General features: G+C 54.5%; 9 protein-coding genes across 9 annotated transcripts; 5 read left to right on the plus strand and 4 right to left on the minus strand.

Annotated features, from left to right (window-relative positions):
- Positions 1 to 625: 625 nt before the first annotated feature.
- On the minus strand, positions 626 to 5,894 carry BKA78DRAFT_356808 (uncharacterized protein; the record flags this gene model as incomplete). Its single annotated transcript, XM_066892117.1, has 4 exons — positions 626 to 1,935; positions 2,732 to 4,011; positions 4,684 to 5,839; positions 5,888 to 5,894. The coding sequence occupies 4 exons, from the start codon at positions 5,892 to 5,894 to the stop codon at positions 626 to 628; spliced, it is 3,753 nt and encodes a 1,250-aa protein (XP_066740080.1).
- Positions 5,895 to 6,587: 693 nt separating this feature from the next.
- On the minus strand, positions 6,588 to 7,706 carry BKA78DRAFT_299665 (uncharacterized protein; the record flags this gene model as incomplete). The annotated part of the gene is made up of 1 exon (XM_066887083.1): positions 6,588 to 7,706. The coding sequence occupies one exon, from the start codon at positions 7,704 to 7,706 to the stop codon at positions 6,588 to 6,590; it is 1,119 nt and encodes a 372-aa protein (XP_066740081.1).
- A 934-nt stretch (positions 7,707 to 8,640) lies between these two features.
- Positions 8,641 to 10,009, minus strand: BKA78DRAFT_362135 (uncharacterized protein; the record flags this gene model as incomplete). The annotated part of the gene is made up of 1 exon (XM_066892457.1): positions 8,641 to 10,009. The coding sequence occupies exon 1, from the start codon at positions 9,889 to 9,891 to the stop codon at positions 8,641 to 8,643; it is 1,251 nt and encodes a 416-aa protein (XP_066740082.1). The 5' UTR covers positions 9,892 to 10,009.
- A 68-nt stretch (positions 10,010 to 10,077) lies between these two features.
- BKA78DRAFT_299667 (glycoside hydrolase family 3 protein) lies at positions 10,078 to 11,753 on the minus strand (the record flags this gene model as incomplete). Its single annotated transcript, XM_066887084.1, has 2 exons — positions 10,078 to 10,360; positions 10,426 to 11,753. 2 exons carry the CDS (start codon positions 11,751 to 11,753, stop codon positions 10,078 to 10,080), a joined length of 1,611 nt encoding a protein of 536 aa, XP_066740083.1.
- Positions 11,754 to 12,466: 713 nt separating this feature from the next.
- On the plus strand, positions 12,467 to 14,217 carry BKA78DRAFT_257887 (uncharacterized protein; the record flags this gene model as incomplete). The annotated part of the gene is made up of 2 exons (XM_066885227.1): positions 12,467 to 12,696; positions 12,750 to 14,217. 2 exons carry the CDS (start codon positions 12,467 to 12,469, stop codon positions 14,215 to 14,217), a joined length of 1,698 nt encoding a protein of 565 aa, XP_066740084.1.
- Positions 14,218 to 14,526: 309 nt separating this feature from the next.
- Positions 14,527 to 15,159, plus strand: BKA78DRAFT_299669 (transcriptional Coactivator p15-domain-containing protein; the record flags this gene model as incomplete). The annotated part of the gene is made up of 3 exons (XM_066887085.1): positions 14,527 to 14,715; positions 14,784 to 14,888; positions 14,947 to 15,159. The coding sequence occupies 3 exons, from the start codon at positions 14,527 to 14,529 to the stop codon at positions 15,157 to 15,159; spliced, it is 507 nt and encodes a 168-aa protein (XP_066740085.1).
- A 1,704-nt stretch (positions 15,160 to 16,863) lies between these two features.
- BKA78DRAFT_257399 (major facilitator superfamily domain-containing protein) lies at positions 16,864 to 18,444 on the plus strand (the record flags this gene model as incomplete). The annotated part of the gene is made up of 2 exons (XM_066885183.1): positions 16,864 to 17,055; positions 17,116 to 18,444. The coding sequence occupies 2 exons, from the start codon at positions 16,864 to 16,866 to the stop codon at positions 18,442 to 18,444; spliced, it is 1,521 nt and encodes a 506-aa protein (XP_066740086.1).
- Positions 18,445 to 20,809: 2,365 nt separating this feature from the next.
- Positions 20,810 to 22,366, plus strand: BKA78DRAFT_362150 (uncharacterized protein). The gene is made up of 2 exons (XM_066892458.1): positions 20,810 to 21,201; positions 21,256 to 22,366. The coding sequence occupies exons 1-2, from the start codon at positions 20,887 to 20,889 to the stop codon at positions 22,282 to 22,284; spliced, it is 1,344 nt and encodes a 447-aa protein (XP_066740087.1). The 5' UTR covers positions 20,810 to 20,886; the 3' UTR covers positions 22,285 to 22,366.
- Positions 22,367 to 23,324: 958 nt separating this feature from the next.
- Positions 23,325 to 24,152, plus strand: BKA78DRAFT_325914 (uncharacterized protein). Its single transcript, XM_066889396.1, has one exon. The coding sequence runs from the start codon at positions 23,357 to 23,359 to the stop codon at positions 23,993 to 23,995; it is 639 nt and encodes a 212-aa protein (XP_066740088.1). The 5' UTR covers positions 23,325 to 23,356; the 3' UTR covers positions 23,996 to 24,152.
- Positions 24,153 to 24,188: the final 36 nt, after the last annotated feature.

A 24,188-nucleotide genomic window follows, 5' to 3' on the forward strand; every position in this document is an offset into this window, starting at 1 on the left:
CGTGTCGTCGAAACATATGGATGGAAGGGCTGTCGTTCGGACCACGCGGAAACAGCGGATAGGTGAGGAGTAGAGCAGTCGTCGTTCCGGGATGGGGAGAAGACCAGAGGGAGGGCCCAAAGTCGGAAAAATGAGGCTGCGGACGACTTGGGCGAAAGATACTGTTCGCGCGAGGAAGGGGAAGTGAGGTAGCGATTGAAGTGGATGGATAGTGCCTCCGTTGCGGACACACCATCCTGGCATGGCTTGGGAAGGTACCCCTGTATGCTGCTGACTCAACACCACATCTTTCTTTAGCACGAGGTTCCCGCCGGCCTGCTTTGAGAATCACGCAACTATCTCCACGATGCAGCGATGATTTGGAATCGCTTGCAGTCAACGCTCGCACAGGAACCAGCACTTTGGTGTTTTCATTGACTGCTAATCCAATCACTACCTGCAGAAAGTTGTCTTCAATTTTGCGTACCCGGAAAGCAACACCACTCGTCCATCATGGAAAGCTCATCACGAAACGACTGTCCAGATACTTCGCTCCCAGCATTTTAGCGCCCACAGAAACCTGCCACGTCTCCTTCCGTACGAGATGTCCCATTCTTCATGACTGGCAAATCGGCAAACCAAAGATCTAATGGTTTGAAGCAGAATCACATCTCTTGATTCTTTTGAAGACAAAAGTTGTTTCGGGCACCTTTGGCGCAGTTGCCGGCTGCATCCGAAGGCACCCCATCATCTTCTCCAAAGCGCCCGCAACGCCGAATCGATCAATGATGGATGGCAACCGACTCCCGTCATCGAAGTTTCCATCCGAGTCCCAGTCAAAGGTGATTTCCGTCACCTTCTCAAATCGAAGTTCTTGCAGGTGGCCATGGTCTGCGAGGCTCTCGAAAAGAACTTGCATGTATATAGGATCATCAACATCGAGCTGGATCTTGCAACCAATGATGCTCAATTTAACGACGCGCACGCCGCGGAGGGAATCGAGGGGGCTTGCCATGAAGGGAATATCGCACTTTTGTTCCCAGATGAAACCGTCCAAGCCAGTAATGATGCTCTCCCGGACCGTCACCTCTTCAACAAGAGGGGCCCGGGCGAAGAGGTAAGTAAAGTGGCGAATGTCCATCGCAACCCGGGAGAACTCGACGGCTCTCAGATCTTGACCAAGAAGCTCGTGTCGGATTTCTTGGAGTATGTTGAAGGTTGTCGTGAACTCCGCTTTCCAAAAGTCTTGATCAGCAATGATCATGTCCGTAGGGACACTTGTCTCGATGATTTGTTTTCTTGAAGTTTCCTTACTTCCAGTCCAGCAAATGCCGTATTTGAACTTGGTACAGATCGCACGAACGTCCAGAGGCTTTTCGATTGGGCAGACTGTCCCAGCCCAATATTGCAGATCCTCGTCTTCCAGCAGGTCGCAAAGCCCTGGGATTGATGGGTCCGCCTTGAAGGCCAAGCCGATTGCTCGTAGATTCGGAAACTCGTTGACTGATTTCGCTATCATGCGCTGCAGATCTAGATCAGGGATTTCAGGTGGCGGGAAAAACGATCCTTTGAGTGTTTCTATTTCTTCTGGTCCTCTGTCGTCGGGGTCTCGCTCTATTTTCCTCCTCTCCTCAACTATTGTCAGTTTGCAACAGTTCGACCCAGGCTTGACCCAGACCAAAGACTCCACAGCCTTGGCCAATGGTTGTTTCTGAAACCGCGCCAGGGCCTCAAACTCAGCAAGCGTCGTCTGGCACTTGATTTCTTTGAACAGCTCCCTGAGGTTGAATTCCAGGTGATTGTTCATGGCCTTGCTTGTCAAGCGGAGCGTCTTCAACCCTGCAAGTTCAAGATGGCTGCCGATTGCGCCGACGACTTCGGTGGGGAGCTTTTCGAGGACTGAGAGCGTCGATGCGGCGTCGCTGGAAGACATGATGACGGGGTCGCGGTAGCGTCCTGCTTGAGTGTCAGCAATCTCATCTAGTCTCGTAACGCGGCTCCTCCTTCAGCTCTGACTGACTTTGTAATCAAGGTGACGAGTATGTGCTGTGATATGAGAAGGCTGACTTGGAAAGCTGCTTGCAGTCCTGCCTCGTTGTAGGGCGTGGGCGAGTGAAAGTAGCGTGCTGAAGAAGCGGTCTTGCTATGACACTTAAGCACGACCGCGCTTGTCAAGCATGGGGATGCCCCAGGGTCTGAGGGCAGGGAGTAAGTAAAGTTAAGCTTCAGCAGGTCCCCGTCGCGGCGTCACCAGCAACTCGAGCCGGCACGAAAGTAAATAACAAGCCATCTGCAGCCGTAACGGCTGCCACATTCCAGGATTGGAATGCTCCATGGCGGCAGAGCAAGGTTACCGTTGTATCCGGAGGCTTGTCTCTCGAAAAACTAACCCAGCGAACTACCAGATCAGCCACTGAGCAGCCAGAGACTCGAGAATTGGCCATAATTGATTTGTGGGACGTAGCTCCAACCAGAAACGACAAGTCGGCCCAATTTTCAGAGACGCATCAATGGTACAGTAGGGTTTGACAGCTACCCATCACCAGCAATTCAAGTCGGCACTAAACCATATGACATACCACCTGCCACCGTAAGATACCCCACGTTCTCGCGCGTCCCGAACAGCTTCTTTCATGATTCCTCGACCCATCTTCTCTTCAAGTTCAGGTATCCGATGCCCACGAGGAATGAATAGGACTGCTGAGCACTATGTGGAAATTCCAGTCATGTGTGACCTCAGAAAAACGGGTACTTGGTTGCTCTGAAATCACAAAGCAGCGACTCATTTTGGTCAGAGCTGCTTTGATGCCACAACTGTCGATGATTTGCGGTAGATGTTCGCCTTTGTCTCTGACTCCTTCATGTTGCCAATCAAACTCCAGCCCTCCGACGCGCTCAAAGCGAAGCTGTTCTAGGCGACATTGGTCTCGGAGGTCCGTGAAGAGCTTTTCGATTCCCTCGGGATCCCGGGGCTGCAACGTGCAGTCAAGGAGGGTAAGACTGCGCACCGTCTTCCCAAAGCGGCCGTTTTTGCGTGTGAGGGGCGTAAAGTTAGGGCTGCCACTGTATATCGCGCTTTCCCAGATCTTCAGCTCCTCCAAATTGCACACGCTGCAAATGTAATCAATATTCTCTGCCCTCAATATGGTGCGATGAAGCTCAAGAGACCTCAGCCCGTGACACAGGGTAGTCTTTTGGGCCTCGAACACGGCTGCAAAGCGCTCTCGCAGCCAGAATTCAACCCACCAAGGTTCTTCGTGGTCTTTGAGCGCCTCGAAGGAAAGTGATGTCTTGAAAAAGAATTTGCCCGGCGAGTTTGGATCTCCAGTCCAGCAGACGCCAAACGAACCGGTCTCAGAAAGCACGACGACATCGAGAGGTCTCTTAATCTCAAGGACCATTCCAGCCCAAAATTCGAAAACGTTGCGGTCGGGAATGCTCTGGTGGTCGGGAAGGCTCCGGCGGTTGGGAACGCTCCGGCATGTTGCTTCTTCCAGATCATCTTGCACGAAGGTCAAGCTAACAGCCCGCAGATTCACAAACCCGACAATTATTTGCGCCATAAGCCTTTGAAGGTCCGCTTCAGAGATTTCCGGTGGAGGAGCCAGTGCCTTTTCCTTGTTTTGAAGCCCGGGTGCTTCCAGTTTAGGTACAAGACCCCACCGTTGAAGTCGTCGATGCCGTGCAAGCTCCTCATCCAAGAGTGGGATGGATTCAGGCTTCAGCCAGATCAAAGACTCAACCGCATCGGCAAGACAGCGTTCCTTGAAGCGCGAGAGAGCCTCGAACTCCGCGCGAGTGGGATCGCATTTAATTTCTTTGAACGATGCTTTGAGGTTTGGGTTGGATTCCAGATGTTGGTCCATAGCTTTACAGGTGGTACGGAGCGCTTTCAGGTCTCCAAGCTTAAGGTAGGTGCCGATGAGATACACCAAGTCCTCGGGAAGACGTTCAAGAGGTGAGGGCGCCAATGGAGCATTGTCGTTGGACGTGGTTGCGACGCTAGGGGGAATGTTGGACGTGGTTGCGGCGCTGGGGGAAATGTTGGACTGACGCGGAAGACGCACTACTCGCCCGGATGAAGGAGGGCGATTACCCCAAGGTCGACGCCTCTGAGAGGAAGACATTTGTCGGCCATGAAAGGGAAACGAAGTAGTTCGTAGAAAAGCGCAGGCCGTGGGGAAACCTGCTGGATAAAGCAAAAAACAAGGTTAGAGTTCAACGGTTTCCCGTCACGAGCCACTCAAGCCGGCAGCGAAGCAAGTGACAAACCACCTGCCGCCGTAATCACACCTTTCCATTGGACGATTCCGTCCCATATCTAGACAAAGCCAAATGCTGACTGATGTCCCTTATTCAGTACCTAGGTCAGCACCGCTAAAACAACATCACGACAAAGCAGGCAAAGAGAAAACGAAAGAGCCATTGTGGAAAAGGCAGCTACCTCAATACCGACTCAAGAATCCACACGCCACATCGACCGACGGGCCAACCGCTGAGCAGAGTCGCCGACAAAAGGCTAGTCCAGAAGCCTGCTCTCAATCAATTTTGATCAACTGCCGACAAGGTCAGCGACACGTCTATCATGACAAATGTGAGATGACTCACAGTAACAAGAGCAGAGCTCAGAGAGGGAAGAGCTGCTGCAGGCGAGGGTGCCGAGGCGTCATGGTCCAACGACAGCATTGCAGCATGCGGACCAACGCTCCCTTCATGCCCAACGCCGCGATGATTCCAGACAGATGCGAGCCATCATCCAAGAAGCCATTCATGTTCCAGTCGAACCACAAGCCCTCGACCTGTTCAAACAGGAAGTTCTCGAGCTGACCGTCGTCGGCGAAGTACTTGAAGAGCATGGGCAAGGCCCTGGTCGCATCGTCATCTGCAGTGCAGAAGCGGAGAGAGAGCGTGCGCAGACTCTTGCGAAGCCTGCTTCCGGGACGTGAGAAGGCGGGCGCGAGGAAAGGAGCGTCTTCCAAGAGCTGGCTCTCCGTGATGGACAGGACTTCCAACGTGCCTGCGTCCTCGAAAAGCATCTCGATCATCTGCAGTGGGATACCGACGTTGTGGAGGCGGAGCGACGTCAGATAGCGACCCTGGTACCAGCAAAACCATTTCATTCCTGGGAACAGGAAGCTCTCTCTCTTCAAGTCGTCAAGTTCCTCCGGTGGAAGCAAGGTCGCGTAAGACATGTAAGTGGCTTCACTTCCCGTCCAAAAACAGCCCCATCGCTTTGGGGGATCGTATACGCGAACCATAACAGGCCGGGTCGTAAGTTCTAGCATTCTCTGTACGAACGCGTTTTGATAGTCGTGAGGGCCAAGCTCGGGGAGCGAGCCAAGCGGGTTGTGAAGAGTGGGCAAGGCCTTGAAAACGACCGACACAGTTTTTAGGTTTTCGAGGCCTTCCAACGCATCAGCGATCATTTGGCGGCAATGACCAAGCATGAAGATGGTTTGAAAATGCTCCACACCATTGCGTCTCTCGAGAAAGTTCTTGACATTCAAGCAAATGTTTGTTGACAGGCGGCAGGCTTCCAGGTCTCGCTTGACGGTTGTGGAGTCGAGAAAGCCCAACGTCAGAGACTTGACGCCTGGGGCGAGGGGGCTGAGTGTGAATCGGAGCAGCGCGTAAAGTTCTGAATAGAGGACTGCGCATCGAAGATGCTTGAAGTCACCCTTGACGACGTCATCGAGGTGACCCTGCATTGTTTTGCTGCTAAGTCTGAGGGCCTTCCTGTCCGCTGAAGTGAGGAGCTTGGCAATGGCCGTGACGAACTGCTTCGGCAACTTTTCGAAAAAAGAGGCAGACTCATTGTAGGATCGGGTGACGGGCGCGTCTCCAGGGTGGGGAATGGAACCTATTTTTGTGGTTAGTGGATGGCGTGAGAGACGAGGGATTTACACACCAGTCATCTTGAGCAACTGAGCAGGTACTGCTGGTAGACCTTGGAAAGAAGAGGTGTTATCGTGGGCTCGAACTAACGGTGATTGTCGCAATCAAGCTCTCCGTCTGGACAGCTTTGGCGATGAGACTCGATGGAAGGAGCTGGCGCGAATGCAGCGCGCAGAGCAAACGAAATCGCTTTGCCGCGTGCGGGCAAGCCGAATCGACGCGAGTATTTGACAGCACAAGCCACAACGTTGGAGGGCGGAGGAAGTGTTTCCTCGGGACAGCAGGTGATTTCTCGCAGTGTGGGTTGAAATCACACGCTGCCAGCGGCGTCAGTAAGCGCTTAGTCGGTTCCGAGGATTGGAGGGAGAGGTACCTTGCAAATGATGCAAGCCGAGCTCACAAGCTGAAGTAGCCTGCCAACCAGGCAAAGGCAAGCAGAATGGAGGAGGTCAGTTGTGTTGGTTGAGGTGGCTGCGTGGAGTGGGCATGAGAAGCAGCATGCTTGCACTCTCGAGCACCACGCTAACCGCGCTTGGGCTGGTGCAGCTGCCTTCTACCCCAAAACACTACAGGTAGGTCGACAAGATGCTTGACTGCTCCCTGTGCACACACCTCTCGGCTTGATGATCCGGAAACCAGCTTATGGCGAATTATCGTCTCTTTCATCCCCCACTGCGACGGGCTATTCAAAACTGCCACACCCACAGCACCCATCAAGCCGGCTCCACCGAGAGCTTCCAACACTCATCCATCCTCTTCAGGGCGCCACTGATGCCGAGCTTCTCAATCACGGCCGGGAGCTTGGAGCCATCATCCAAAACGCCGTCGTTCGTCCAATCAAACACCAAGCCTCTGACTTCGAAATAGAGACTCTCCAAGCAGCCGTGACGGCTCAACGGTCGGAAAACCCGGGTCAAGTCTCGCATCGCCACCGCCGAGCCGTGGCACTGGAGGACGACCAGCTGGCGGAGCTGCGCCAGTAGACGGCTGTCGGCAGGGTTGAAAGGGCCGTCGTAGTCTGCTAGCGGGACCTGAATGTCGAATTCCTCCCTTGGGACATGAATGCAGCAATCCTTGAGCCATAATTTCTGCAGGGCACGCGTGCGCTTGGCTAAAAATTCGAGTTGGTACAGGCCCACGGACACCGTTTCGAGCTCGAGACGCTCCAGGTGGTATCCGAGATCCTGACAGAAAGAAAGGCTCTGCGCAAATGAAAATGTTTCCTCGAAGAATACGTTGTCTGAATGTGAGTCGAAGCGGCCAGGGCCGCCGTAGTAGCTGACTTCAATGCTCTTTTCTCCCAGCACAGGAACTGTATACACCCAATAATAGCATCTGTGCCACACGCCAAGTAGCGTCAAGCGTCCCTCAGCCAGCTTGGCGACCACGCGAATCAAGTCGAGCATGCGATCGAGTGGTTCATCTGATAAGCCTGGGAGTATCCTGGGCGGCGACGTCGTCATATCATGTGGCTCCGAGAAAATAAACGTCATAGCGTGCAGGTTCGGAAGTGAAGCAAGCGCGCTTTGAATCAGCCTGGTGACCCCTTCTCTGAGATTGGAAGACTCCCGTCTCGTAAAAGGAACGTTTCTTTTCTGTGCCATAGTCTGACTCGCACGCTGTCGCCCCGAATTGTCGGTTGCAGTCTCGCTTGTCGTCGAAGGCCTTGTAAGGTAGTCCTCGGAACGACCAACCATCCAGGTCACGGATTCCGCCTTTTGGGCCAAAGGGCTTCTTCTGAAATGCTTCATGGCGTTCGCTTGCGCGGGGAGAAGCGGGCAAGTCATGGATTCGTAATTTCCTCTCAGAATGTAGTCTAGCTGGTGTCGCATTATTTTGCTGATTGTGCGGAGCTTTGTCCGGTTCGGAAGGTCAAGATGATCTCAAATCATAACCAAAAGCTCCGTCGGCAGATTTTCGAGGAGAGATAAAGCCATGGAAGAACGGGATGTGGAGCAATTGGTGCAGTCAATCATGGTTGAGAGGGCAAGAACGATGCTTAAGGGTGAAAGCTACGACGCCGGGGGAGCTGTCAACTTTATGAGCAAGTCTGTGGTGCAAAAAAGATCCGATAATCCGGGAGGTCAGGGATATGGCTCGGAAAAACCGCTTGGCGTCTCCACAACACCACCCCTAGATTGATAAGGCGCCGCCCGCGGAGCTGCGCCAGTAGACGGCCGTCGGACGCACTGAAAGGGCCGTCGTAGTCCGCTAGCGTAACATCGAGGTGGAGGTCCTCCGCCGTTCCGACTTGTATTTGACAATTGTTCAGCCACAGTTCCCGCAAATTCTTGTTCGCTTCCCCACAAACTCGAGGTGTTCCAGGCCCACAGGCACATTGCCGAGACGAGACATTCCAGGTGATATCCTGATTCTTGGCAGAAGGAGATGCTCTGTGCAAATGAAAGACTAAGGAGGTAGCCTTAGAAACGATGCAAGCCGAATGGACCTGCACAAAGAAAACCAGAATGGAGGAGATGAGTGGTGTTGGTTCAGGTGGCTAAGTGGAGTGAGTATAGGAGGCACCAAGCGTGTACTCACGAGCACCGAGCTAGCGACACTGGGACCAGTGCAGCTGCCTTCAATTCCAAACCACCGGAGGGCATTTGGACCGTTAGGAAAAGTCCGCGGTTAGGCTAGGGAGGGAGTAGGACTCGATGGAAATCGAGGCGCAAACAACGACAAAGCTCAAAGACGAGAGGAAAGATGAGAGCCAACTTTTCATGCAAGCAGTGTGCTCTACGCACTCCCCACGGTTGCCGCAGTTCAGCGATTTGCAGCGTTGTCGGCGGCCCGGGCCTTTACCATCGGCACCCAGTATGGCTCTTTGTATTTCCAACATTCATCCATCTTCGCGAGTGTTCCGCCAATGCCAAGATCTTGAATGAGTGCGGGAATCTTCGAGCCGTCGTCCCTAGATCCATCGTTGTTCCAATCAAACCACAAGCCTTCGATCTTTTCGAACTGGAGTTTCTCCAACCGGCCATGCTGGATCAGTGGTTTGAAAATCTGTGGAAAGTCCGCAGCAAATCCTGAGCAATCGCAGATGCAAAGTTCGCGAAGCATCGTGGGAAAAAGGCTCTGGGAAAGATCGATACCGCTACAGCCGTGTGCTAGAAGCCACCAATGTTGAATTGAGCAATTTTGAAGCCACAAATTCTCCAGTGGTCCTGTTCGCTTGGCTACGTGCTCGATGTCTTGCCATTCCGAAGCCAAATGATCCAGTGCAAGCCGGTTTAAGCAGTATCCCGTTTGTTGACAAAAACGAAGCGTAACACTGTGCGGAAACCCTGGAAGACCACCGTATCGATCGACGCCATCGTATTTTACGGAAGCGATCTTGTGTTTTGAATGAAGAGTTGCCGACGGCCGAATTCTCTCTTGCCAGCACTGCGCAGAAATTTTAATATTGCGATGTCCTTCAAGTTTATCAGCCACCAGGCAGACGTAATCGAATGTGCGGTCGAGATCGTCGATTGAGATGAAGCCATCGTCCCTTGCGTCTGGGGATATCAGAGGCAGAGGTTCGTCGAAAACGATCCGAATCTGTCGGACGTTCGGAAGTGATGCAATTGCACATGTTATCAGTCCGGAATACTCTGCTCTTGTATGTTGAGTGTGAGTCACTGGATCGTAATGTCTCTCAGTCACACGCGCCGGATCGTCGTTTGTGGCCACCTTGGTTGTGTTGCTTGTTCGTATTACTATGGGCCTTGATACCACGAAGACCCACGTTAGACAGCGTACTTCTTGAGCCAAAGGGCTTTCCCTGAAACGTCTCATAGCGGTCTCTTCCACAGGCAGAAGTCGGCATTGTATATGCGTGAAGTTGTCTCTCAAGATGTAGTCCAGATGATATTGCATGCCTTTGCTGACTGCGCGGAGCTCCCTCTGATTGGATAGGTCGAGATGATCACAGACCGCCGCCACAAGCTCCGTCGGCAGAGACTCGAAAGGAGACAAACGCATTTTGACACCAGGTGCAGAGCGATCGCTGCACTCCAGAGTGGCAATCATCGCGGGAAGAGGACGGATAGACACGTGAATCAGGGCAAGCTCTTCGCTTTATGAGCAAGTCTGTGGTGCCAAGATCCAGGATTCAAAGTCCAGGTAAGTGGTGCCGCAGCGATTTAGCTCAAACCTTCTCCCGGGTCGGTAACTGCCCAACGCGAGGAGCTCTCCGGCCGCTCCGGCAATTGAGTCTTATGGCGCCCTCACAGGCAACCTCCCCCTCGCCTCACAAACACCAAACAAGACATCAGCGGCCCCCTGGAAGGCGGCAGCAGTCGGCTCATAAATCGCAACATAATTCTCAACAAACGCGCCATCCTCACCAAGAAAGTCGTACGGATCGCAGGTCGCAATGACGACAAGAGCAGGCGCAGCGGCCTGCAGCGCTCGAGCCATCTTGCGCTGGTATGGCGAGAAACGGGCGTTTCTGGTGGCTAGGATGACGGTGTCGGTTGCGGCGGCTGCGTCGAGGATTCTGGGACGAGGTTAGTGATGGAGGAAGAGAGGAGAGGTAGGAGGGATGCTTGGGAGGAGACGCACTCTTTGTCGTTGCTGCCGTTTTCGAAGAACTTCATGGTTTGGATGTGCGGGTTGAAGGACTTCAAGACTTCCAGGTAGCCAGATGGCGTTTCGGGGACGGGGGCTTGGAGGTCGCCGTACTCGACGACACCACTTGGGATGGGCATGTCCGCGGGGAGAATAAACAACATGTTGCCATCCTTTTTTAGCGGGAGAATCTTGGATCCGCGGACAAGAGTGGCACTGCGCTTGTAAACATCTAGAGCGAGCTTTGCGTTCTCCGCGCTAATGTGGTAGAAGCTCTGCAGGTCAGGCTTGCTGCATGCGGCCTCGAGGGAAAGATCTTGCCGGGTTCCGTTGACGCGGCGGTGGGAGGTAGTCAATTGTTCAGCGAAGCTGCTGTCCTCTGCGGCTGCATAGACGGCATCAAGTGCACCTGACTGCAAAGCGATGGTGTGGCAGATCATGACGCAGTCGCAGCCTGCCTTCAAGGCCGTCACAGCTCCTTGGACGGTGCCGCCGCATTCTGTCCGGATAGCATTCATTTCAAGGCAGTCGGAGATGATGACGCCTTGGTAGTTGAGATTGCTCCTCAGTTTTGACAGCACCTTTGGATCCAGGGTGGCGGGCAAAGAAGAATCACCAAAGACAATGTGCGCTGTCATGACGGACTCGATGTTGTTCTCGACAGCCCTTTTGAAGGGAACTACCTCACATCGTTCGAGTTGCTCCCATGTCTTTTCAATCTTTGGAAGTCCATAATGCGAGTCGACAGCCGTGTCTCCGTGGCCGGGGAAGTGCTTCGCGCACGAGATAATGCCGCCATCACGAAGACCGCGGAGATTCGCAGCAGCCAAATCAGCGACCTTGGTGGGATCGTCACCAAAAGATCGGACACCGATGACTGGATTGGAAGGGTTGTTGTTGACGTCGCAAACAGGGCCGTAGTTCATGTTGATGCCCAGAGAGCGCAGCACACGGCCGGTAGCTTTGCCGACATTGTATGCATCTTCGGAGGCTCCCGTCGCGCCAAGGGTCATGGAACCGGGGAGTTGGGGGGTGATTGGCGGCGCAATGCGAGTAACGAGTCCATTTTCTTGGTCGATGCCGATGATGAGGGGGTGCTCGTGCCCTGCTTCTTTGGCGACTTCTTGAAGGTCGTGTGTGAGCTGGGCCAGTTGAGTGGCATTGGCAACGTTTCGCTGAAACAAGACGATTTGGCCAACGTAGTAGGGAGCGCGGATCAGCTTCTTGATGTCTTGGTCGACGGTCTGGCCATGGAATCCGACGATGAAGAGTGAGCCAATCTGGCGGCGGAGCTTGTCTTGGACCTGGGAGGCGGCGGCCATTTCTGACAAGTAATGAGTGTGGTGGTCTGGTGGAAGCTTGGACACTTGTCGTCTAGACGAATCTTGCTTATCACGGTTTCCTGTTTCCGGTGGTGTGCGAGCAAAGTCTGGCAGAATGGAACAGATGATGTTGAGCGGAAGTGGCTGAAGAAGGCCTGAGGGTCGTGTGGATAACAATGGTCTCCGCAAACTGCTATTTCTGGTAAGCAGGACCGAATTTGGGCAACGAAGTGGGCCAATGGGAGATGGCGTCGTCGGCTTACCCTGGCGAAGTCTTTTTGGTGATGTCGATGACAGAGTGCTCGCGGTGCAAGGCGAATGTATATCGACGTAGATTTTGATAGCGACGTGACAATGCGAGAAGAGTTGACGACGGATGCAACGCTGAAGGTTGAAGTCCAACTTTGCTGTGGTCCTTGCGCGATTCGGCAAGGTTTGTGGCGGGGAGGGGGGAAGTGGGGCAAAAGTCACTGCCGCTGAATACAGCAAAACAACAACTGGAAGAGGCCATCACTTTGGCTATCTCGCTGCAACCCTGCGTTGCTCCCATCCAAACTGAGCCCGGACAACCTCCCTCCCCCACTACAGCCTTGCCTTGATCGTCATATCATGACAAGTAGCCGCCGCCCTCTCTCTGAATGCCTTACGATGCCGAACCATCGTCCAGCGCTGGTCGCCCTTCTCTCGAGCCTCTCCTCGACCCAGCGCGCCCAATGACGCCCAAAATCGACGTTCAGGTCCGCGACGCCGTCGAGGTCGCAGCCGATCCTACAAACGACCGCGCTGCCAAAATCCGGGAAAACATTTCCCAGTTCGATGCCCTCTTTGGAACCGATGAGGACGCTTTCGACCAGCCCACGACGACGCGAAAGGAGCTGTGGAGCTACTACCTATACTACAACGGAGACAATGGCGTGGGACCTTTGAGCTACAGTCAAGCTCTGTACGGTTTTCCTGTTGCGGTTATCACGTAGAATGACTCGCTGACCCTGACAGCTTCCAGTCAGCCCTGACGGCCGCCGGCCATGACCCTACCAAGTCGCCCGTGGTCCCTGGCAACTGCGAAGATGGGCCTTGCGTCGTACCCTTTGGATCCGGGACAAGGAGCGTCGCATCGACTGTGCTGTTGGCAAACGGACTCGCCTTTACCGTCATGACCATTCTCTTTGTCTGGCTGGGCAGCGCTGCAGACTACGGATCGTTTGGCCGGTGGCTGTTGCTCGTTCTCACCGTCATTTGTTGGATCATCCAGTACAGCATGATGTCCGTCAAGGGCGCTGGTCAGTGGAAGTCGGCCATGGGTCTGTACACTCTAAGCTATATCGCCTACGGCGCAACGCTTGTGTTTTATGCGGCCGTGTTCCCACGTCTCGCGAGGTACATGCCACACGTCCGAAAGGCTCGGGAAGAAGATCTGAGAGAGGGCAAAATCAGCCAAGAGGAGTACGACCTCATCGAGAGCTTGGAACGGAACCACATCTCCAACATCTCAACGGCCCATTCAAATATCGGGTACCTGTTCACTTTGGCCATCAATCTCAGCGTGCTGCTGCCGATGCAAGGGAACGACTATGCAAACAACTGGGCCCTATTCCTGACCAACACCTACTGGATCGTTCTGGGCATCTGGTGGTTTTTGTTCCAACAGCGCCGCCCAGGTCCCAAGCTACCGGCAGGGTCCACTTATGCCACTATCGGCTGGAAGCAAGTTTGGCTGGCAATTCGTGAGGTTCAGCACCTGCCACAGACCTTCATATACCTCGTGGCCTTCTTTCTCCTGGCCGATGGCTTGAACACGACGAGTTCTCTGGTGCAAATCATCCAAGCCGACCAAGTGTCGTTTTCCTTCTTGCAGATAACCTACCTCGGCATCGCCCAGGCCTCGTGCAGCACCTTTTCCACCTTTGGATTCTGGTACATCCAGCAATATTTCAAGATCAGTACCAAGCGAATGTTCATGGTGACCAATTTCTTCTCCGTTTTCATTGCTTTTTACGGAATGCTGGGCTTGTGGACGGACCGCGTGGGCTACCACCACAAGTACGACTTTTGGCTCTTCAACGTGCTTTTCGGGCTCTTCCAAGCACCGTACTACGCCTATTCTCAAACCATGATGTCTGAGGTCACGCCTCGAGGGTACGAGAACATGTTCTTCGGGTTGTTTGGAATCACGAATCGCGCGTCGTCGATCATCGGCCCCAACGTGGTGCAGGCCATCGTCAACGACTCCAACAACAACTGGACGGGATTTCCGTTCCTTGTCGGCTTGACAACTGCGGCCAGCATCGTCATTTGGTTTGTGGATGTCGCCAAAGGTCGTGAGAATTGCCGCAAGTTTGTGGACGAGAGGAAGCTGGCGCGTGCAGCTAGGGAGAGCGGAAAGCCCGTGGAGGAGATTGTGGACGGGGTTGAAGCACCAGTACAAGGCGATTATGGAGCTGCAGATGAAATATCCAAGAAGTAGGGTGCAGGTATCTAGTACATGTAATATCGTAGAGTTGCAATGCGACAACGATCGTGTCCGATGGTCCATTAGACTGCCCGATTGGGAGAGCTTGAGCACGGGCCAGCGATTGCATTACGTCATGCCCGCCCTCGCGCGCGTTTAGCCGCGTCTTCTCCCTCTCACTTTTGCAACCCAACCACAGCAATGTTCAAAACCTTCTTGCCATCGCACCTCCTCCACGCCCGCTCGTTGGCAACATTATCCTCCCGCCTCGCAACACCGCTCTCCTCACCTCGTGTCTCCCCAACCCGATCTCTACTCTACACCATGTCATCGAAGCGGGGTTTTGCCAAGGGCCGGAAGCGCGCCACTGATGAATACAAGAGCGATGACTTTGTCATCGACGACGACGAGGCGCCCAAGGGCAAGAAGTCCAAGAGCACCAGCAAAGCAAAGAAGGGTGGAAGCAGCGCCAATGGCATGCTCACCGACGACAATGGCGATCAGTACTGGGAGGTTCGTGCTGAGGGCCGCTCTCACTCTGGGAGCGCATTCGACAGACAAAATGCTGACTTTGCACACAGCTTTCCACTCTGCGTCGCGTGACCGTTTCAGAGTTCAAGGGCAAGTCGATGGTCAACATCCGCGAGTACTACGAGAAGGACGGCAAGACGCTGCCGGGCAAGAAGGTACGCGATGAAACAGCCTCAATACAGGTGAGCTGGTCAAGCTGACAGGCCACTGCAGGGCATCTCGCTCACAGTCGAACAATATACCGAGCTACTGAAGGCTCTTCCCGCTGTCGAATCCGTGCTCGCCGGCAAGGGTCAGAACGTTCCTCGACCCAACTACGATGGTGCTGGCGCCGCCCCCGCTGAGCAAGACCAAGACGAGGATGAGGACGATGGCAGCGACGAAAAAAAGAACTTTGAGGCCACAAGCGATGAGGATTCGTCTTGAAGAATGAATGCCACGCAATAGCAACGGCGCTGCCCGCGGCTGCGATTGTTTAGGAAAACATCGAGGTACGAGCGAATTCGACATGGACAAACTGGCAAGGAGTTATGGTGGAATTGCGGTCCTCCTGGGTTCAAAGCTTCAGGAGCTGGTACCATCGCAGATTGCTGCGCTACTCGCTCAATGACAGGCTGGCCTTTGCTTATGCAAGATATCCCGTAATCTGAATGAAATAGGGCAACTCTCTCCTACCTCATCGGCGCTACTCGTGATCCTGGCGCCCTGATACAGCTCGAGGATGGCAATACGGTCGCTGATTGGCAGTGCTACCCATCTTCGAAGCTGATCATGACCAGAAGTCCTAAAGGTCACGTAAAGCCTCACGTGTCGATGCCGAAGACCAATGCCGAACTGTTTCTGTTACAGAAACCGAGCCGCAACTGCCACATTCGATCATCCCAGACGAAATTCTTGAGGTTTGATGTCCGTGTTACAGCGCCTCCACGCACAGCTCCCCATCTCTCTTATTCATTTAAGGCGACAAGGACGGCAAACAAAAAGCTACCCCTCGCACTGCTCCCACGCGTCCATGTCCACTGCTACTGACTAGCTGCATCTTTAGTACGGTTGAGAAGAAACAGTGCGAACCCCTCAGAGCTGGCGAGACCGCAATCAGAAGGGCCACAGGGAGCCATGATGTCAAAATCCCACGCGTGAGTGACTTTCCCACCAGTTCACCCAATGGACAACCAGGACTGTCGTTGTGTGGCGACTTTGGGGGCAGCCGTTAGCGGCAGTAGACTGTGGGCATTGGTGTTGCATGCCTCCGCTTCCCCAGACTAGTCGTTGCAGGGAAGGTCCGCCTGCGGCGGCTCCTTTCACCTTCACCGCTCCCCACGATGGCTCGAGATATAAGTCTGACACTGGCAGTGATGGCTCTGGCGACCCTGAGGCCTCGTATCTATCAGTCTTGTGTCTTGGGAAACAGTCAAGAAACAGAAACACAATACTCTGGACCACGTCACCGCCGTCAGGAGACTGCACCATCATGGGACGAAAGACTCACAAATGACGGCAAAGACGGCCTCGTCGGACACGTTGCCTTCGGAACGCTCAACATTCCGTCTTGGAACTGACCCACGCCTCTGCTGCGTCGTCTCGCCGTGGCAGACAGCGACAGAGATCTCAAACATGATACGACAAGATCCTGCGCACATATCCACCATGTGCAGGTGGACGTGGGGGGTCACAGGGGAGCCCAAGATGCACACTAGTCGATGGCTATCATGTGGAGAAAGATATGGGGACAATGGGGACAGAAACCCCATATTGCTCCTGACGTGGGATATGGCTCGATTTGAATCAGTTTAGAGCCGGCCCAGCACGCTTCGCATCGGCAGACATGCTAGACTATCGCCATCCCACAGGCCCCCTTGGACCTACATAATGGATGGATTGCCGTGGCTCCACGCACGCACGTCGACCTGCTACTACTACGCTGGCCTCTGATCTGCAGTTCTTGTCGTCCGTCCGTCCGTCCGTCATCCCAAACCACCCCCTCTCCTCTCTCTCTCCCTTCCTCTCTCTCACTCTTTCCTTCCTCCATCTTTGGAGAAGCGCGACATGAGCAGAGAGTCTTTCTCTATCCGCGAGAGCCCAAGGGATTCGCTTTTTCTCGAACACCCGCACAACTACGATGCCAACACGATGGGCAGCGACCGAACAACACGTAGCCACGCGTCGCCTGCCGCGTCTGCCTCGTCGCAGCAGTCGCAGGACCCCGAGCGCGCCGTCTCCAGCACGTCGAGATTAGAAGAGGGCCCGCCTGACGGAGGTTACGGCTGGGTTTGTACGGCGTGCGCCTTTCTCATCAACGCCCATACGGCCGGAGTCAACAGCGTGAGTAGATGGAGCGCATTGAAAATATTCGTATTATTCGGTTGACTGAAATCATGGCAGTCCTGGGCCATATTCCTCGACTACTTCGTCTCGCACCACACGTACCCGGACGCAACGAGATGGCAGTACGCGCTGATAGGCGGCCTCTCGATATCGCAATCGCTCGTCGTCTCGCCCGTCATCTCCATCTCGAACCACTTCCTCGGCGTGCGCTTCACCATGGTCTTCGGGGCCATCGTCGTCTTCCTGTCCATGCTGGCCGCGTCGTACGCCACAAAGGTGTGGCACCTCTTCCTCACGCAGGGGTTCCTGTTCGGCTGGGGCACGGGCTTCCTGTACATCACGGGCACGTCGATGCTGCCGCCGTGGTTCTCGTCGCGCCAGAGCCTGGCCATTGGCTTCGCGGCGAGCGGCGCCGGCATCGGCGGCCTGGGCTACACGCTCGCGGCGGGCTACCTGGTCAACGAGTTTGGCGTCCCCTGGACGTACCGATTCCTGGCGTACTGCAGCCTCGTCTTCAACCTCATCTCGGCCGTGCTGCTCAAGGAGCGCGGCAAGGCGCTGGCCACCGAGTGCCGCGTGTTTGTGCTCAGCCAGTTCCGCCGCGTCGAGGTGCTCCTCATCTTCACGTGGGGCTTCCTGACGCAGCTGGGCTACATCTCGCTGCTGTACTCGCTGCCCAGCTTCGCCACGTCCATCGGCCTCTCGACCCGCCAGGGCAGCCTGCTCGGCGCGCTGCTCAACCTGGGCCTCGGCGTCGGCCGCCCCATCATCGGCTACTACAGCGACGCCTACGGCCGCATCAACATGGCGCTCTGCATGACGGTGCTGTGCGCGCTGCTGTGCCTCGTCCTCTGGACGCTCGCCAACTCGTACGGCGCGCTCGTCGTCTTCGCCATCGCGTCGGGCGCCGTGTGCGGCACCTTCTGGAGCGCCGTGCCGCCCATCCTGGCCGACGTGGTGGGCATCCAGAACTTTGCGAGCAGCTTCGGCATGCTGTGCTTCAGCCTGGTGCTGCCCACCACCTTTGCCGACAGCATCGCCATGGAGCTGATCCGCGGCACCGGCGAGGCAAACTACGTCCCCAGCCAGATCTTTGTCGGCTCCATGTTCCTGACCGGCGCCGTCTTTTTGGCCAGCTTGCGCGCCTGGAAGGTCTGGCAGCTCGAGCTGCGCGGCTCGCCGCCGTATGCCGATGACCAGACGAGCAGCTTGACCAGCTCGAGCAGCCCGCCGCCTCCTGCCGCTGGTGCTGCTGCTGGTGCTGCTGCTACGCGCACCGCGTCGCAGAATCAGAGTCTGCCGCAGAGCGAAAGGAGTCCCGAGTCGGCCGTTCCGAGCCAGTGGTGGCTGACGCCGCGGCGCATGTTTGCGCTCAAGAGGATATGACGGGATGGTACACTCGTCATTCCCCATCTCCTCCATCTCCTCCCTCTCTCTTTGTCCGCTTGAAAGAGACTGTATTCGGAATCTCCCATCATCTCCACAATCATCATCATCGAGTCGTTCATCATCAGATCGTATTCGTCTCGTCGTCTCCATCTCAGTCGTTGTTGTTGTCGTCGTCCTCATCATCGTTGCCTGCAAAAGAAAAGAGAAATACCAGACCACTGCTTCTTCTTCTTCTTCGCCATCTTTCCCAATCTTTTTTCCCGCTTTTGCGCGTCCTTTTTGCATGCTGATAGACAAGGCCTCGGGGTGGTTCACATTGAATCTGTCATTTCATCTTCACTCACTCGTCTCTGTGTCTTTCCGGGGAGCGCGTGCGTTTCCGTCTTTGCCATGCAGTTGCGTTAGCGGCATTGGGGGGTTCGTCGGTCGGCTACTTGGTTGCTTGCTTGCTTGCTGTTGTAATGGAACTGACTCATGCAGTCGTCGTTGTTGTCGTGCGATTGAAGCTAAGAAGAGATTGATTGTCGACAAAAAATTTTGCCTCCTTTGCTAGGGATGGGATGGGTTTGCTGACATCGGCTGCTTGTACACTTGCGATGGCATGAGTGCGGGGGGTGCGGGTTATCTTGTCTGTGGACTTTGCGTCGTCGACGAGACAACGCCAGATGCGCGGGTAGGTAGTCAGTGAAAGCCAAAAGGGAGAGCGCTTTTAGTGGTTTCAGGGGCGTGTGGTAGGGTGGCAGGTGGTTGCGAGCGAACGTCTTCTGCGAGGGAGTACAGTATGCGAAAATGGGATTGTTTGTCCGCAAACCTCGCAGGGCTGAAATGTGTGCGGTGTGACATGTTGAACGAGGTGGATGGTTGTTTCGGCACCACGGCACCGGCTGCTGGTGTTTTGGTTTACCCCTGAGTCCGGCTGCGTCTGTTGCCTTGACTCGGAGCCGTCCAAAACGTTCTCTTCGGTTGGTTCCATTGGACTTGCTGGATCTGGTTCAGCGAAACGGGCAGCTCGGGTTTCTTCAATCCGTTTTGTTTTGCGCACCTGTTCTATAACTGTCCAAGCTGACGGGCGACCAGAATCTACAACGAACCAGCCAACCAGCCAGCTAGCCAGCCACCTGTCCACCGACCACGCGAACATCTGCAATGCAAGTCAAGCCTACCTGCATCGACCTACCTTATCTCTCTCGGCCAAGCGAGCAAGCAGCGCTCGCACGCAGTGGCCAGCAGCCCACCTATGTATTGGGCACAATGCAACCGGCAACGTACCTACAAGGTACTGTACAGCAAGTACACACAAACACATGTTCGCAACCAAGTGCCGAAACTCCGACGGCGATGCAGGTAGGTAGGTACCTAGCCAGCCAGCCAGCCCCACCAGCTCTGGTGGATTATGTAGACTGCAGTGGGTTGCATGCCAAGTCGACGTTACCCGCGGGCGCGCAGCGAGTAGCGAGAGGTGGATGGGGTCTTTTTTGGTCATGAAATCCCAGCGAGCGAGCGAGCGAAATCTGCGTCGGCTGGAAGAGCTGGTGGCAAGGCCTCCAAAGGATCGAACGAGCAGTCAAGAGCGAGTAGGTCTCGAAAAACGACCTCCGTCTCCGCAACCATCACCGCAAATGGACCTACCTGTCAGGCCTTCGCACACCACGCCAAACGCCGTAGCCATCGCGCGTCGCGCCGCCGCGCCGCGCCGCCCGCCGGCCAGCCCACAAGCCAGCCTATGTGACTGCCGCCCAGCACGCGCGGAGGTTCGCTTCCGGGACCCGGGGCGCTCCCTCCCCGCCATCATCTGTTCCAGCGACGGCGCGGCGCGACGCGAGCGCGCTACTGTAGCGCTGGTGTGAGGCGCTGCCATGGGGATCAAGGATTATCCGTGAGCTGGGGGTGCGAGGATGGCGTGGGAGAGCTGCGAGGCTGGGTGTGGCTTGGATGGTTGGTGTTGATATTGTCGTCGTTGGCGATGATGTGTGTTCTTGGGCGTGCGGAACACTCATAAATTGACACGTTTCAAGAGCGCGGAAAGTTTTTGTTTGATTGGCGGTCGATGTTTGGGAGTCGAGCAGAGTCGGCGGTTGGTCTGGTCTGTAGGTGTTGAGATTGACGACGAATGTCGACTGATTCGGTGCCGATTAGGCGGCCTGTTAGTAGCTATTACTAAGCCCTACTACTAGGACTAATCGGACGTGTTTTTGTTTGCCAAAGAGAGGAACGGAACGCCGAGAGTAGCCAAGACCTGATGGTGGGCATTCCATACTGACGTGTAGCCGGTAATCACAACAGTAGCACAGTAGGCAATAGTGAACTTAGTAAGCGAATGCGGCGCGTACAGGTAGGTACTTCCTGTATTTGAATAGACGCCCGTGAGACCTGCGATTCCTCAGTCCATCTTTCCAGCTTGACCCTTCAACCTCAATTTACAACCCTGAGCTCTTTACGATGGCGGCCATTTCAGAACAGAGGGTTGACGCCACTCCAGCCATCTCCAGGCTGCCAGCGGAAATAGTGGACGGAATCGCTGCTCACTTGGACAAAAGCAGCCTCTTGTCGCTCAGTCTGACAAGCCGCATCATCTCAAACCAAGTGGAACACAACCTCAAGTCTCGTTTTGCAAAGATGCAATATGGGCTGGCGCGGTCCGAACTCAGAATATTGGATTCGTTTGGGAGAACTCGCTTCGCTAATTGGGTCAAGCATCTCGTTTTTCTCAAACCTCGTCTAATTTGTCATGTCGCAACTCGTCACGCTACTGGGGTATGTCCGAATTTCCCATCAGGAGAGAACTTGGACATGGACTGATTGGCGCAGCCCGATGGGTCTCTCGAACCATGGTACCTTTACTATGGTCGGCACCCTGATCGGATGCCCGAAGAGGCAAACTTGGATGACTACCTCATCCGACTGTTCATATTACATCTCCCGGCCTTAATTGCATCGTTCCGGAATCTTGAGACTGTTACGGTGCAAGCTCTTTCCTGTTGGGACGGGCATTGTCCTGATCTTTACGACTACATCAGCAAGCTAATGCAGTCAACCACCGCCCCTTTGGGTTTCCAAGAACGTCTGTTCCCGACGACGCGCTCTCCATTAAGACTGCGGCTAGATTCTCCAGACTACCTCTGCGAAATCCTTTGGTACGGTCCCACAGAAACAGCTCAAATGTCAGTGAATCGGCACCCACCAGAAAAACCAGGAAAACTACCCGGACACGAGTGGTCTAACAACTTTCAATGGCGCCGCTTTCCTGGCTTCCAACGACCTCTCTTCAAACACAGTAGAAGACCACTTACGCTCCGAGTGCACTGCGTCAAGATTACAGTTGGAAGAATTCTCCCTGTAGTTGCACTATGTTCTGCTTCTGCTCCTGCAGGCGCAGAGACCCTGACTCTCTACAACTTGGAAGAAGTATCTAAAAGTTCAGGCAATGAAGATCGGGAAGCATCAGCTGGTCCTTGGGTGGTGTATGGCCAAGCGTCCCTATGGAGGATCACAAGTAAACCACAAAATCTCTCCATTGTACGCTGCAGAATATTACGGTTCCTCGACGAAGATTTTTTGAAGTCCTTCTTCGACAAGCTCAGACTGCGTTGCGACACGCTGCGGAGGCTCCGCTTTGAGAAGGTCAGCGGCGTCTTTTTCGACTGGGACGACGACGGCAACCTGGACGACGGCCGGCGGCTCCCGCAAATTATTGACGAGTTTGGCATGCACGAGGCACTCAGCAAGATGATTAATGCTTGTAGGATCCGTAAGGACCTTGAAACCGTCAACCTGTTTGAAGAGTGTCATTGCACGGAAGCGCTCAAGTGGTCGTCTGGTTTTGACCACGATTGTTAGAGAGCGGATGAGCTGAGACTCCGGTTGGCGCTGCGGGCTGCAAAAGACAGGTCAACTTAAGTCAGTGCAGGCATGCTTGAAAGCTCCCGATACTTACCTACACGTCCCCGCATCGTTACTTCCATGTTGCCTTTGTGCTGCGCATCTTATCGTCGCTCAGCCTTGACGTCTCCTCTGCGGCCTGCGGCAGGCGGGCCGGCACCCGAGCCGCCTTCATCGATTGGATAAACTGTTGACTTTGGCAAGCAACATAGATCCTTGTCGAGAAGACAGTGTTCTGGTGGCAGAGGTGATAGCAAGTCGACGCGCTGGGTACGCGTCAATGCGACACGCGTCGGCGTTAAAGTTTATGGGCCGAGCTTTTCCATTTAACAACATTGCTTTTCCACGGTCGCTTCTACGTTCGGACATCGACCGACCTTCAACTCGTGCTCTTACTACATCTTGACCATTATTGTGGATTATTTTGCAAGCCTTCAACACTTCCTGGAGTTGTCGCTCCACCATGCCGACCAATTCGGAAAGCGACCAGTTTACCTTTCGACTGCTCTATTCGCCCTCGTCGCTTGAGCAGCTCAAAAAGCTCGCTGAAAGCCCATCAGCCCACGAAATCAAACGACTTATCTTGAAAAGTCCCACCAATGCAGAGATCGGGGATTCCGGAGGCTACATGGGCGAGGGCAAAGTATACCACAATCCCGGAGACGCCAGCGACGGCCACACAGTGTCGATCAAAGATTTCGTGCTGCCCGATGTTTCTCTGTCGATGTTGGCCAGGGATTTTGCGCCTCTGATTGGCAAATTGCCCTCTCTCGAAGAGCTCAGGCTGGACACGTCTCCCTACAGGGGCATGGGCCTGCCCTTTTCCGCCAGCCTTTTGGAGCATTCGGTCCGCGACGAGAATCCTTTGTTGGTCCGGGTCGTCTTCAAGGAATTCATCTGCGAGTTTCCCTGGAGAGGCTATCCGACCACGAAGGAGGCCACCTTCCTCCCGAATCCACGTTTCAAGGGTCGCGCTAAGGAGTCGCTCTATGATGATCCGGAGACACTTTCCAGGACGTTCGAGTCTGTCATGGAAAAGACCTCCATGGCGTTCTTTGACAGTGGTCCGTCGACTGTGCGGTTCGAGTCGCTCGAACTCTCAGGGGAAAACGTGTACTTTAACTGCTTCGAACCCAATACCGAACCCGGGCAAAAGCGAAGCTCTCCAGTGTCGCTGTCCTTCAGGGGCGTTCGGGAGACAATCATTGATGAAGAGGAAGAGGAGGAAGAAGAAGAGTCTGACGAATACTCTGATGAGTCTGATGAAGAGTTGGAAGATGAAGCGTGGGAAGATGAGAATGAAGAAGACGATGAAGTGATTTCTGAAGCTGCGGCGCTCAAGATGATGAAAAATGCCCCGAGTTCCTCTATCACCCGCATCACCAAGGAGTTGAAAAGGAGCGAGCGTTTCATCCGAGAGTTGACCATAGTCGACTGCACGCTTGAAGCCACCGAGCGTGACTTTGTCTCCCTTTTTGAAAAGCTGATGACACAGAGGAAGCTGGAGGTCTTGCGCTTTGAAAACGTCAGAGGAGCCGATGACCGGGTTGTGATGTTTGATTGGGACAAAGATGGCGTTTTGGACAATGGCTCGCTGATCCCTAAGTTTGTTGAAGAAGCGGGCGTAGGACCTGCTCTTGTTGGCATGATTTCGTGCTTGCGGTACTAGTTCGATCTGGATCTTGCGTTACGGGCAGGAGTTTGGAGATGGTCATGAAGGATGCTGTTAGAGGACGCGCGTCAGAAGACCCGCCTACCTACTGCAATCAGGGGTGACTGCGCCGAAGCGCCCGAGTCTCTTTCCTCCATCAAAATTGTCAACTCCAAGGCAAAGCACCAGCACTCCCTGTACACACGCAATC

The sequence above is a fragment of the Phyllosticta capitalensis genome, assembly GCF_038381095.1.
Source record: "Phyllosticta capitalensis strain CBS 128856 chromosome Unknown BKA78scaffold_11, whole genome shotgun sequence".
In the NCBI taxonomy this organism is placed as follows: domain Eukaryota; kingdom Fungi; phylum Ascomycota; class Dothideomycetes; order Botryosphaeriales; family Phyllostictaceae; genus Phyllosticta; species Phyllosticta capitalensis.